This window comes from Coregonus lavaretus (assembly GCF_964263955.1).
Source record: "Coregonus lavaretus genome assembly, chromosome: 23".
NCBI classification, from domain to species: Eukaryota; Metazoa; Chordata; class Actinopteri; order Salmoniformes; family Salmonidae; genus Coregonus; species Coregonus lavaretus.
This window is the reverse complement of record NC_140010.1, coordinates 11,004,754-11,019,576: the sequence shown is the minus strand read 5'-3', so window position 1 is coordinate 11,019,576 and position 14,823 is coordinate 11,004,754. Positions and strand designations below refer to the sequence as shown.

General features: G+C 38.9%; 1 protein-coding gene across 1 annotated transcript in view; it reads right to left on the bottom strand.

Moving 5' to 3' along the window:
- The window catches only part of LOC311099092 (complement C3-like), a 42,993-nt gene that overhangs the window by 20,566 nt on the left and 7,604 nt on the right, over positions 1 to 14,823 (bottom strand). Inside the window, exons 6-18 of the mRNA XM_084139721.1 lie at positions 14,262 to 14,347; positions 14,049 to 14,136; positions 11,587 to 11,698; positions 9,702 to 9,813; positions 9,189 to 9,304; positions 6,871 to 7,224; positions 6,578 to 6,775; positions 4,309 to 4,470; positions 4,098 to 4,224; positions 3,816 to 3,890; positions 3,531 to 3,725; positions 3,278 to 3,383; positions 2,796 to 2,887 (exon numbers count right to left, since the gene is read on the bottom strand). Coding sequence (XP_083995847.1) covers positions 2,796 to 2,887; positions 3,278 to 3,383; positions 3,531 to 3,725; positions 3,816 to 3,890; positions 4,098 to 4,224; positions 4,309 to 4,470; positions 6,578 to 6,775; positions 6,871 to 7,224; positions 9,189 to 9,304; positions 9,702 to 9,813; positions 11,587 to 11,698; positions 14,049 to 14,136; positions 14,262 to 14,347 — 1,823 coding nt within the window. The remainder of the gene's footprint in view (positions 1 to 2,795; positions 2,888 to 3,277; positions 3,384 to 3,530; positions 3,726 to 3,815; positions 3,891 to 4,097; positions 4,225 to 4,308; positions 4,471 to 6,577; positions 6,776 to 6,870; positions 7,225 to 9,188; positions 9,305 to 9,701; positions 9,814 to 11,586; positions 11,699 to 14,048; positions 14,137 to 14,261; positions 14,348 to 14,823) is intronic.

Here is a 14,823-nt window from a genome sequence, read left to right as displayed (position 1 = left end):
GTGTAGTAGAAGGGCTTCGAGAAGAGGTCAAATCCTTGCACGTCAAGGAAAAAAAAAAAAATATGCCAAGCCCCCCCCCAGTAGACTAACACTTCCTTGGTTCACCTCAATGCTAAAGTTAAGAAATGGAGGGACACAAAAAAACAACCCATTTCATATGAATAGCCCGGAGTCCAGGTTGAAATATTAGTCGCCTCACCCTGACAGATTATAATGAGGTTATGGCTGTGGACACATTGGGATTTTGTGTGCAAGAATTTTGGATTAAGCCAGTCCTTTTTCAATGGGAGTCATCTGTTGCCTGATTAATGGCTAGAGATGATTTGTCTTACAAGAATCATACAAACGGTCTGTCTTTTGACGAATGCAACTTGTCCAAACAAGTTGACATCTAATGGACAATGATGTACGCCATATACACTGAACAAAAATATAAATGCAACATGTAAAGTGTTGGTCCCATGTTTCATGAGCTGAAATAAAAGATCCCAGAAATGTTCCATATGCACAAAAAGCTTATTTCGCTGTTTTACATCCCTGTTAGAGAGTATTTCTCATTTGCCAAGATAATTCATCCACCTGACAGGTGTGGCATATCAAGAAGCTGATTAAACAGCATGAACATTACACAGGTGCACCTTGTGCTGGGGAAAATAAAAGGCTACTCTAAAATGTGCAGTTTTGTCACACAACACAATGCCAATTGGCATGCTGACTGCAGTAATGTCCACCAGAGCTGTTGCCAGAGAATTGAATGTTAATTTCTCTACCATAAGCCTCAAACGTTGTTTTAGAGCATTTGGTAGTATGTCCAACCGGCCTCACAACAGCAGACCACGTGTATGGCGTTGTGTGGGCGAGCAGTTTGCTGATGTCAATGTTGTGAACAGAGTGCCCCATGGTGGCGGTGGGGTTATGGTATGGACAGGCATAAACTACGGACAACAAACACAATAGCATTTTATCGATTGGCAGTTTGAATTCACAAAAATACTTGACGAGATCCTGAGGCCCATTGTGAGGCCCATTTCTTTTTAATGGTATCTGTGATCATGTGAAATCCATAGATTAGGGCCAAATTAATTTATTTCAATTGACTGATTTCCTCATATGAACACTAACTCAGTAAAATCTTTGAAATTGTTGCATGTTGCATTTATATTTTTGTTCAGTATATTTGAAATCAATTGATTACTATGAGGTGACAGCCATACATTCAAAGCGCACGCATTGTTTAAACTGAAACTGGACACGTGACCTTGAAATGCAGTTAATATGGTAACAAAATTGGCTCCAACATTTAAGCTACCTGTAGGCCTACCTGCTTTTATTCACTCTAAAAAATGTGTGTTTGTGGCAAAGCTTTACTCAAATTAATGCCAAAGTCCTGTCTGTATGAAGAATCAAAAATAAAAAAACAGGTAAAAATACCTGCAGCAGCTGTTTGAGGCGCTCATCACGATCCAAGCCATCTCTGTGAGGCCGAGAGAGCCTTCTCAGTCTGTGGCCAATTTGTGACGAAGATCCGAAACCACCAGTCCAGGAAACATTAAAGCACTGTCCTTTTTCAGAGCCCACTTCAGCAGACAAAAATAAAGTCAAACAGGTTTGGCCTATGCCAATTATTTGGTTTGTTTGTTTGTTTGCTAAAGGGTAGGCCTACCAGATTATTTTACGTAGTCTATAGCCTAAATTTGTGTGCAGAATGTTATTCTACATTTGTTTGAGAATTTGTCTTGAGAATCAGTCAGCTACAATTAGGGCTTACAGTTAGGCCTACCTACAATTATAGTTACTCTGTTTCTGACCATGTCTGTTTTTCATGTTGAAAAATTATGCGAGAATCGTGTCTTTTAATGATCCTGAAATTGAACAAGCAAGTAAAAAAAAAAAAGAAGGTTGTTTTTTCTGTCTTGAATAAAAGTAATAATCGAAAATAATAATGGCTGGGTTCTTGACTTGTTTATTTAATTCTATTATATAGTCCACGTTTGTGTAGCCATGGAGGCTCATGTTTCATTTACTTTATGCTGTGACTAAATAACCATTTTAAAACAAAACCTTGAGAGATGATAATTTACTTTGTTAGAAATAGGCCTACCATTGAATTTTGGTTAATGAATGATAATGAACGATAACAAATGCAATAAGTAAATGTTAGCTTTTATGTAAAATATAGCCTACCTTAGAATGGCACATGATTCACGGCAGGTTTAAATTGATCAACCACAGCGCTATCCATGGTGCTGAATCACCGTTGGTACAACTTATCTGTTTGATTAGCGGAGAATCAGATATGTTCCCTTTGACAAAATCACAGCAATAAGCTAAGTAAAAACAACCACCACCTACCCAAATTGGGTGTATATTTCTCAATTTAGAGTGGTATAATCATGTCAGATTTTCCTCGCTGGTATTATATGCTTTTAAATTGGCTAGCACTCCTGGTTTGAACAGGAATACCGGGAAGCCCGGTCATTTCTTAACATTTTCTCGGGAAGGACAATTTGTAGATTCTCTGGAAAATATTAAACCCTAGTACAGAATGCCACCTTTTATTTAAGGGTATTTTCATACATATGTTTTTTACCAAGTCCAAAAATGGATGTAGCATACCCAGATTGACCCTTTAATGGCAGACATTTTGTGGATTTTTTGTTGGACATCATCTCGGTTGTCATTCATCAATAATGGATGACTCCCATTGAAAAAACATTGTCTCCATCTGAAATGTTTACCATACAGTGAGTCTGATTATCATGCTGAAAACTGAGATGGTACTTGGAGCCACTCACCTTTGGTTTCAGAGGTACTGATACCGAGGACCATCCACTGTGTGATGGAGTCTTGAAGAACCATCTTTTTAGTATTTTCATCTGTGATAGTACTGAATAAGGGAGAGAGAGCTAATGATATACATTTCTATCCGCTGGATGCATTTAAAATATGAGGGATTGCTTTAGTGGGACCAGTGGGAAATTATTATTCAAAGTATCTAAACTACTACTTCATCCACATCACGAGTAGATGGTGCATCATGCTGTAGGTCTAATAGAACACAGAACATTAGCTTGCAATTGCATTGAACTGGGCCTTTGAATACATTTGAAAGCCCTTTGCATATCTTATCTTTGGTTGGTCAGATCTCGAGTATGTGAGATACCTACCTGGTCCCCAGATTCTGAAATTCATACCTGATCAATCCATCAATTTTACATAATCAGTAACACATGAGGAACAATCATGTTTTACTGTCTGTCAAATGTTGTCTCTTTACCCAGCATCACTCAGCTCTATGGTGGTCCACATCCAGCTGACATCAAACTTAGAGCGGATAATAATGTCCTCCTCATCCTCATCCTCATCAAATACATCTTCATTTGCTTCAGGAAAATGAAACAGGATTGAAGAAGAGAAAGAGAGTGAGAGAAATCGATAGACATTTACATAATCTATCGATTTGCCTATGAAATGTATGTCAGACAGAATACAGACAGACACTGAAAAAAAGAGAGAAAGAATGCTTTTACTGCGAGCGAGGATCAGTTCTGGGGTGGTGAAGCGTATCTTTTCTTTCTGGATTCCTTGACAGCAGCGTAGAAAGGCCTCCACACACTTCGGCCCTTCTGTGATGTAGTGCGAGCGCTTCTCACATGAGTAGTCCAAGGGAAAGTCCATCATGCCATCATGACAGCACCTCTTCACATCCTCTCCATACTGTCTCGCTTGGGAAGTAGATAGCATAACGTACCTATATCGGTTCATTCATCATCATTCTACTTATTAGACTATCTGTTACATCAGCCCTTACTCACCTATCTCATATTTGGCATCCTGTAAAGACGCTGCCTGTCGCCTCCTTTTAGGTACCTCTGTGTCACAACTGAATCCTAAGAGATCATTGAAAAGCAACTGAGCCCGATAAAAGGGTCAAATCTTAACTAACATAATTGAATAAACCAAGAGAAAATCAACTACAGTATTTGTCCAGTAGCTTATTATTAAAATGCTGCAGTGATCAGTGCATCTCAGCAAGCGTATGCTTATCTGGCATGTAATAATAGTATATAAAATAATATTATGCAGATTGCTCTTACGTTGTCTAGGTGCTGTTCTTTCTTGATTGGATTCAAACAGGAGGCCAGCATCTGTGAAAATGGCCATGTTGTTTCGCCCCCCTCCCCTTGTGCACCCTTTGTCACTCCTCTCTACTTCATCCCAGATCTGAAATAAAGTGAGATAGAAGAGGGGTGTCAAAATGGTTCAAGAAGCAGAATAGAAAAATGTAACAACATTTCAGTGAATCACCTTGGCCTGCGTGAGATTGCCCCTTTTACTCAGCATGTAAGCAGCCTTGTCAACCACCACCAGCCCAACCTTGGCACCTGGGTCTCCCTCCACGTTCAGAGAGAACTCTTCTCTTGGGCTGAACTCTGGACGGCTATTAGATTTCTTTATGGATACTTTTAGCTAAAAATCAGAACATGGACAGGTGCAAAGAACATTAATGAGAAGTACAAAATGTGATTTGACACACTATATGCTTTGGATTTGAAATGGTTAATGAGGTTAAAGTGAAGACTGACAGCTTTAATTTGAGGGTATTTTCATCCATTTCGGGTAAACTATTTAGAAATTACAGCACTTAGTCCCCCCATAGAAATGTACGTAGTCCCCCCATAGAAATGAATGGTAAACAATGTATTGTGTCATTTTGGAGTCACTTTTATTGTAAATAAGAATATAATATACATATTTCTAAACACTTCTACATTGTGAATGCTACCATGATCACGGATAGTCCTGAATGAATCGTGAATAATGGTGAGTGAGAAAGTTAGACGCACAAATATCCTACCCCCAAGACATGCTAACCTCTCACCATTACAATAAAAGGGGAGGTTAGCTTTTTGGGGGGGGGGGGGGGGGGGGTGGTATGATATTTATTCCTCCGTAACTTTCTCACTCATCATTATTCATGATTCATTCAGGATTATCTGTAATCATGGTAGCATCCATATTCATGTACAGTGGCTTGCGAAAGTATTCACCCCCCCTGGCATTTTTCCTATTTTGTTGACTTACAACCTGGAATTAAAATGGATTTTTTTGGGGTTTGTATCATTTGATTTACACAACTTTGAAGATGCAATTTTTTGTTGATGTGTGAAACAAACAAGAAATAAGACCCAAAAAAACAGAAAACCTGAGCGTGCATAACTATTCACCCCCCCAAAGTCAATACTTTGTAGAGCCACCTTTTGCAGCAATTACAGCTGCAAGTCTCTTGGGGTATGTCTCTATAAGCTTGGCACATCTAGCCACTGGGATTTTTGCCCATTCTTCAAGGCAAAACTGCTCCAACTCCTTCAAGTTGGATGGGTTCCGCTGGTGTACAGCAATCTTTAAGTCATACCACAGATTCTCAATTGGATTGAGGTCTGGGCTTTGACTAAGCCATTCCAAGGCATTTAAATGTTTCCTCTGAAACCACTCAAGTATTGCTTTAGCAGTATGCTTAGGGTCATTGTCCTGCTGGAAGGTGAACCTCCGTCCCAGTCTCAAATCTCTGGAAGACTGAAACAGGTTTCCCTCAAGAATTTCCCTGTATTTAGCGCCATCCATCATTCCTTCATTTCTGAACAGTTTCCCAGTCCCTGCTGATGAAAAACATCCACACAGCATGATGCTGCCACCACCATGCTTCACTGTGGGGATGGTGTTCTCGGGGTGATGAGAGGTGTTGGGTTTGCGCCAGACATAGCGTTTTCCTTGATGGCCAAATAGCTCAATTTTAGTCTCATCTGACCAGAGTACCTTCTTCCATATGTTTGGGGAGTCTCCCACATGCCTTTTGGCGAACACCAAACGTGTTTGCTTATTTTTTTTCTTTAAGCAATGGCTTTTTTCTGGCCACTCTTCCATAAAGCCCAGCTCTGTGGAGTGTACGGCTTAATGTGGACAGATACTCCAATCTCCGCTGTGGAGCTTTGCAGCTCCTTCAGGGTTATCTTTGGTCTCTTTGTTGCCTCTGATTAATGCCCTCCTTGCCTGGTCCGTGAGTTTTGGTGGGCGGCCCTCTCTTGGCAGGTTTGTTGTGGTGCCATATTCTTTCCATTTTTAATAATGGATTTAATGGTGCTCCGTAGGATGTTCAAAGTTTCTGATATTTTTTTATAACCCAACCCTGATCTGACTTCTGAAGGTAATAAAAACATACAGGAAATGCATCCAACAAATTTGTAGAGTCACAATCTTGATGTAGTCATTGCTTGCTATGAATATGGGACCAAATACTTAACTTTTTACTACTTTAATACACATATATATACACTTTTGGTTCCCTAAAATGGGGGGACTATGTTCAAAAAGGGCTGTAATTTCTAAACGGTTAATCCGATATGGATGGAAATACCTTCAAATTAAAGCTGACAGTCTGCACTTTAACCTCATAGTCATTGTATAATTTCAAATCCAATGTTCTGGAGTACAGAGCCAAAACAACAAAAATGTGTCACTGTCACAATTCTTTTGGAGCTCACTGTATATTGTTAAAAAAGTTATAGTTCAGAGTTACCTGTCCCATGCACTGGTCCTCCACGTCCACCCACAGTGAGTCAGCCACCACAACATTACCTTGCGATGGCACCATGTAGAAAGCCACCAGGCGGAAGGAAGGGAGCATGTCGGGAGTTACTTCCAAGGTTTCTTTGAGGAGAGCTTTGTCCTTTGAATTCCACTTCCCCATTTTAATGATCCGCCCTTTGCTGACCACCTAATATAACATTTAAACCGGACTGTAATAAAACCAAAAATATAGAAATGCTAAACGATAAAGAAAAACATACAGTTAATGAACAGTTGTTTTACCATGTATGAAATGAAATCATATTGAAAAGCCTTGACCCCTTTTTCTCCAAGGAAGTTGATGGAAACGGTGAGGAACTCATCCTTCTTCACCACAGGTTTGTCCACAGAAAGGTGGAGGTACTCTTTGACTGTCTTTGTCTCGTACGCTAAAAGTGTTATATCTTTTCGTGCCTGGTGACTAGAATCAAGTAAATCAGAGACAGCTGTTTTCACTTGGACCGTTTTTTCTTTTTCTGTTTGAACAGTGTTAATGGTGATGACAGCTATTCCATGGCTGTCTGTGCGGTATGACAGTCCGTCACTCTCTATATCAATGCCCTTTACAGGAGACCCAGAAGTGTCAGTCAGGTACACCTGGAGAGAGAGAACGAGAAAGGGTGTGTTCATGTTTATGTTCATGGGTGTTTAACAGGGGTTGAGAGGGCATGAGTGTGAGAAAGGTTTGCATGAACATTTGTGTTTGTGTTCATGTGTTTGAGTTACCCTTATGTAAATGAGTTAATACAAAAAAAATGGTATACTGTACTTTAATGTATCATTTTGCTTGAATAAAAAGGGCTTGAAATGTTCTTTAAATAAGTGTTTTTGAACTTTTTTGGTTTAAATTGGTCCACATCTTTGTATTATTTGGTACTTTATATGTACTTCATGTCTTAAGATAGATTACTTTAGTGTATTTTTTGTTCATATGTATTCTTTTTAATATTTGTAATAGTGTCGTTTATGGGTACACAGAATACATAACAAATAAAAGTGTACTCCATCTATTGGAAATTATTTTTCTATGCTGATCAAATTAAATAATTCCTTTTCACAAATATATAATACTGAATTTTCTCTTATTTAATGTCATAAGGGCATGATCGTACTTATTCTAAGAGTGCTAGAAGAGGAACTTTATCTCTTCAGGGAGAAGTGACCCTTCTGTGCTCCGATTGTTGCCAAGCAGTGGCATTTTTGTGGTTGGTCATCACTGTTACACTCATAACAATATTTTTACGGTCATACACCACCACGCCCGCACAAACACAGCTGCACCATGAACTTGAATCAAATATAATAGGTGACATTTAATTGCAAAATATATTAAATTAATTTAACAATTTAGCGATTATCTTGCAAAAGCATGTTTTCCAGAATTCCACAGTCTAATTTGCATAATACCCACCCCCAAATGGAAAGTCCATTAGTTGGTTTACTTCTATAATATACTGAAAGTATACAGTATGTGTTTTAAAATAGAAAAACTATGCTCCAAGTTTACTTTTTTAGAGTGAAGTTTTAGCAACATTAAAGTAATATACTTCCTTAATATTTGAAAGATAAATAAACATAGGTAACACTTTACTTGACACCCAGTGTAAATTGTGACATGGTCATAACCATGTCATAATATGTCATAACAGCTGACATAACTTGTCATAACCTGTCATAATATGGTCATAACACTGTCATGACCCATATAGTTACACCTGTTGTGAGATATATTGCATTATATTATGGCTGGTTATGACACCTACATAAGAGTGTCAAAATCCACATTTATTCAAATTAGTGTTTTCCCTGCCAAGAAGTTCCCTTTCGCTTGAAAGTGTGTCTCTTAAATCCTTAGTTTTTGTTGTAATGAATTCTTTACAGTCCTGTTTTTTTCATCATATTTTAAATATCTTCTAGAAAATGCACTTTATGACACTGTCATGAAGCATTATGACCATCCTGTGTCACTTTACTTGGACTAAGAAAATACACTTTATGACACTGTCAAGAAGCATTATGACCATCATAATCATATAAGCCAGATAGGCCTATAACGTACAGGCCCTTATATCTGTCATCAGTCACAAAGAGGGTGTCTTGTCCTGCTCCTGAAATCTGCTCCTGCATTCATCCCAGTCATCAGCAACAGAGCATTGGGGCAGGTGCATGTCTGACATCAATGTTTGCTCAATTACAATTATAATTTAACATGGTCCAAAAAATATTTAACATAAATGTACTGTTGACACGTAGGCTATGGTGTAATGGAATGTTTTGCCTTGTGTGGTAGGTTTTGTGGGTTTTTACACTCTTATGTATGTGTCATAACCAGCCATAAAATAATGCAATATATGTCACAACAGGTCTAAATATGTATCATGACAGTGTTATGACCATATTATAACAGGTTATGTCAGCTGTTATGACATATTATGAACATATAAGACAAGTAAATGTGGTGTTTTTAGTTTTGAACATACAATATACATTTATGGACATGGTAAGGGTATAATTCTGCTTCTTTCTAAAGACAGTTTACCCTTGTGACGTATACAACTTACATAAAGATTAAATGGTAGGCCTGGCTTGAAGAATTTTGAGGATTTGGTAAAATGAATTGAGTAAGGAGATGTAACCACTTTGATGCCTGTGAGCTCTGCTGTTACAATGTCACTGCCTAGGAAAGACAGGGAGCAGGAGAAAACAAGGTGTTATATGGGATGTAACAAATATAATCTGTGGATATTAGGGGTCAAATACACATTCCAAATACTGTTATGTATATTTACAGAAAAAAAGATGGGAAGGGAGAGTGGAGTCACTGGTAGAACAGCCCATCAAAGGCGGGATTGACCATGCTCTTTGAATTAATGTTTACTTATCGTCCAAAAACAAAGACAACCAAAGCGGCCTTAATAAGTGTTTCCATGTTTTTAAAAATCTATTAAACTGAACATGCAACAGTAATGAAGGCATTATTAACATTTTAAAGTATTTTGCATAAGTATTTGACCCAGGTCTGATGGATATGAATGGATGAATCCATATAGTATTCACAATAGGTATTACTACACCTGAGCTAGTGAAGACAGTAGCTCTTGCAAAGAGAGAACATCCAAGGAATTCATTATTTGGAATAACGTCTTTGATTTGAGCAACTGTCAGTATGGCTGTGGCTGTCCCTGTCTGAGAGACAAAATCAAAAAGATGGTTAAATGTAGAATATCTACAAATCAGTATTCTAAGGAAATATACACATGAGAGCTAACATATAATGTACAGTGCTGTGAAAAAGTTTTTGCCCCCTTTCTAATTTTCTCTACTTTTACATATTTTTGATAATAAATGTTATCAGATCTTCAACCAAAACCTAATATTAGATAAAGGGAACCTGAGTGAACAAATAACATAACAATTACATACATATTTCACAAACAAAGGTATGCAACACTGTCACGCCCTGGCTCTGGGACTCTGTTATGTTGAGCCAGGGTGTGTAGTTTCTATGTGTTGGTGTTCTAGGTTCTTTATCTAGCTCATGTGTTTCTGTGTTGGCCGGGGTGGTTCTCAATCAGAGGCAACGAGTATCAGCTGTTGCTTGTTGTCTCTGATTGGGAACCATACTTAGGCAGCCTGTTTTGCCACAGTGTTTGTGGGATCTTGTTCCGTGTATGGTTTGTGTCTGTTACCTAGGACTTCACGTATCCTTTTGTTGTTTTGTTCGTGTGGTGATTTAAAATAAATAAGTATGTTCGCATATCACGCTGCGCATTGGTCTACTCCTTTCAACGATCGTGACAAACACCCAATTCCCTTGTGTGAAAAAGTAATTGCCCCCTTACACTCAATAACTGGTTGTGCCACCTTTGGCTGCAATGACTTCAACCAAATGCTTCCTGTAGTTGTTGATCAGTCTCTCACATCGCTGTGGAGGAATTTTGGCCCACTCTTGCTTGCAGAACTGCTGTAACTCAGCGACATTTGTAGGTTTTCAAGCATGAACTGCTCGTTTCAAGTCCTGCCACAACATCTCAATTGGGATTAGGTCTGGACTTTGACTAGGCCATTCCAAAACTTTCAATTTGTTGCTTTTTAGCTATTTTCATGTAGACTTGATTGTGTGTTTTGGATCATTATCTTGCTGCACGACCCATCTGCACTTCAGCTTCAGCTCACAGACGGATGGCCTAACATTCTCCTGTAGAATTCTCTGATAAAGAGCATAATTAAGGGTTCCTTCTATTAAGGCAAGTCGTACAGGTCCTGAGGCAGCAAACCATCCCCAAACCATCACACTACCACCACCATGCTTGACCGTTGGTATGAGGTTCTTACTGTGGAATGCAGTGTTTGGTTTTCGCCAGGCATAATGGGACCAATGTCGTCTAACAAGCAGTTCATGTTTGAAAACCCACAAATGTCGCTGAGTTAAAGCAGTTCTGCATGCAAGAGTGGGCAAAAATTCCTCCACAGCGATGTGAGAGACTGATCAACAACTACAGGAAGCATTTGGTTGCAGTCATTGCAGCTAAAGATGGCACAGCCAGTTATTGAGTGTAAGGGGGCAATTACTTTTTCACACAGGGGAATTGAGTGTTGCATAACTTTGTTAATTAAATAAATAAAATAAGTATACTTTTTTGTGTTATTTGTAAACTCAGGTTCTTTATCTAATATTAGGTTTTGGTTGATGATCTGAAAACATTCAATATAAAAAAAGCAATAATAGAGAAAATCAGAAAGGGGGCAAATACTTTTTCACAGCACTGTAAATCCTGCCCTAAGTCACTCTCTACTGAATTGGAGTTTGAATTGCTGAGAGATCGTACAATTACTTGATCAATTGTATGCTGACAAATAATACATAACAGAATTTGCACCGTGTGGAAATCTTTCAGTGATCATAATCACTTTGCTGTAAGGACATCCCCAGTAAAGCACAGTTCAAGAAAAACGTACTGTTAATTGATGCCTTTGTAGTAAGGTGGATAACCGGATTTTCGTGCCATTCTTGCCCACATATCCAAACATGACATATGCATAGCCTATAACCTCCGTTCCAGAGAAGTACCTGAGAAACAAGTGTGTAGCAGTGTTATAAATGGAATTATAAACTGGGTGGGTCGAGCCCTGAATGCTGATTGGCTGACAGCCGTGGTATATCAGACCGTATACCACAGGTATGACAAAACATTTATTTGTACTGCTCTAATTACGTTGGTAACCTGTTTATAATATCAATAAGTCACCTCAGGGGTTTGTGGTATATGGCCAATATACCACGGCTAAGGGCTGTATCCAGGCACTCCGCGTTGCATTGTGCGTAAGAACAGCCCTTAGCCGTGGTATATTGGCCATATACCACACCCCCTCGTGCCTTATTGCTTAATTGACTCTTCGCTAAGCCCCGCCGCCCTTGGTTACTGTTGCAACCTCGGACAACATTTTCCCGGGAAGCCCAATTCCCCATTCAACCATTGGCGAAATGCCCTCCCAATGATCTCAAACTGTGTTTTAATACACAATGAAATTAAACACAGACTACCCCTTGCTAATCAGGAAACATTTTGGTATGTTGTGGTGGACTGTCATTACAATTTATTCACGGGAAGCAGGTCTAATTGGGTTTGTAGTGTGGCTAGCCACTGAATTGCTCTGAATTCACTGTCAGCATGCATGCAGTAAAAGCTACAACAACTTAGGAGCTTACTAGTGCTCTCAAATCGTATCCTGATGTTGACAGCACATGGTAGTTGTATTCATAGCATTGCTAACTTAGCTAACATACATTTCGAGAAAACAAGCTATATTAGGTGGCTAGCTAGCTAGTGTTAGCAACATTTGGCGGTCAATGAGACTGGGAGCTAGCTAACCAGCTGACTTTGCAAACAATGAAACAAAAAAAAGTTGAATTCCAAAAATACTCCAACAGACTCTGCATTTCAGAAATCACAGTAGCAAGTACTTCTGGTGCACTGTTCAATTATTTAGCAATTTAAACATGTATTTTTTGAAGGAAACTCTCAGTTTTTGCCATAGCCCTCACTTGATTTCATGCGATTTAAACAAACTTGTCCGAGGTGTGGGACTAGACGAGAGTTGGTATCCATTGGAGCGCTGCGATTGGTTGCCTAAAGGTCAGGGGCGGGCCTTAGTGAAGGGTGAATTGAGAATTACTTATTGTATTAAAATGTAAATAGAGTAAATACTATAGGATGTCAATGTTTTATCTATTGTAGAATTTCATTAAACTCAATACAATTCCAATGCCTCATATAACGTATACTTCAATATTAACAACGTTTATTTCAATATATTATCAATGCCATATTGTTGTAAAGACTTATTTTGGGTTATGATGGAGAAAGACAGTTGTGCTAAGCTCATGGCAAGTTATTATTATTTTTTCATCACTGGGTAAATATCAAGAATTGAAATGACCATTGATCAGATGATCTAAATATAAAACATACAGTGCATTCGGAAAGTATTCAGACACCTTGACTTTTTCCACATTTAGTTACGTTACAGCCTTATTCTAAAATAGATTTTTTTCCCCTCATCAATCTACACACAATACTCCATAATGATCAAATAGGTTTTTAGAAATTATTACTAATTTGAGTGGCCAGACGGAAGCAACTCCTCAGTAAAAGGCACATGACAGCCCGCTTGGAGTTTGTACAGAGAGATCCTTAATGTACAGAGAGATCCTTAATGAAAACCTGCTCCAGACTGGGGCAAAGGTTCACCTTCCAACAGGACAATGACCCTAAGCACACAGCCAAGACAACGCAGGAGTGCCTTTGTGACAAGTCTCTGAATGTCCTTGAGTGGCCCAGCCAGAGCCCGGACTTGAACCCGATCGAAGATCTCTAGAGAGACCTGAAAACAGCTGTGCAGCAATGCTCCCCATCCAACCTGACAGAGCTTGAGAGGATCTGCAGAGAAGAATGGGAGAAACTCCCCAAATACAGGTGTGCCAAGCTTGTAGCGTCATACTCAAGAAGACTTGAGGCTGTAATAGCTGCCAAAGGTGCTTCAACAAAGTACTGAGTAAAGGGTCTGAAATGTCTAAAAACCTGTTTTTGCTTTGTCATTATGGGGTATTGTGTATAGATTGATGAGGGGGAAAAAACAATTTAATACATTTTAGAATAAGGCTGTAACATAACAAAATGTGGAAAAAGTCAAGGGGTCTGAATACTTTTCAAATGCACTGTATATTAGCTTCTGACATGTCTACAATGTTGGCATAGGTTCAAATCCGACCTATTGCCGTTTGACACAACCTCTATCTATCTATCTCTCCCCACTGTCATCTTCGCTCACTATCTGTCAAATTAAATGTCAAATTAAATAAATTTCCCAGAGGGCATCAGATCAAGCACCCCAGGCTGGCAATTGTTTTTCAAACTCACCTAGCTTCTAAATCCACTTTAAAGTCTTTATCCTGAACATGTAAATACTGCTTCCTGGTTTTTAATGTGACCTCAAATGTTGGCAACACTATAAACAACAACAGAAAAGACAATGACATAATGACATAATGACAGTGGACAGTAAGGAATTTAATAAAAAATTCTGCAGTTAGATTGATACTCTATAATGTTGTGTTTGAATGGATGTCTCACCATGTTTCTTCACATCAAATGAGGTGTTAAAGACCCTGTTAGGTTCACTCTGTAAATTCACCTCCAGGGTCCACGTTCCTTCCTCCCTGTAGGGAATAGAATACATTAGATTATTTACAGATTGTAAATAATTTTCCACTTCTAATTTCACATTTGCAATGTACAGTAACAAAGTAAATGGAACACTTTTTTGCCACCTTCATGGGCGCGCGCACACACACACACCCAATTGTCATACTTCAGTAAAAGTAAAGATACCTTAACCATTAGCATACAATGGTTGCACCTGGCAGAATTTAATTAACATAATAAAAACATTCCCATAAAAATCTGTCTGTTTAAGCTAGAGATATGTTTTTTTTTTGCATGGGCTGCATCTCAATCCATCGCATCCGCCAATATCGCCCTTCCACATCTGGGGTGAAAGGTGGCAGAGCTAGAGCGGTGTTTGTCAAAACATGAGACATCCCGAAAATCGGTTTTCTCACAAACACGTCTGTAGCGTCCAAAAAGGTTTGGCCTACTATGACCACTCTGTTGAAAGCTGAGACCCTCACGAACA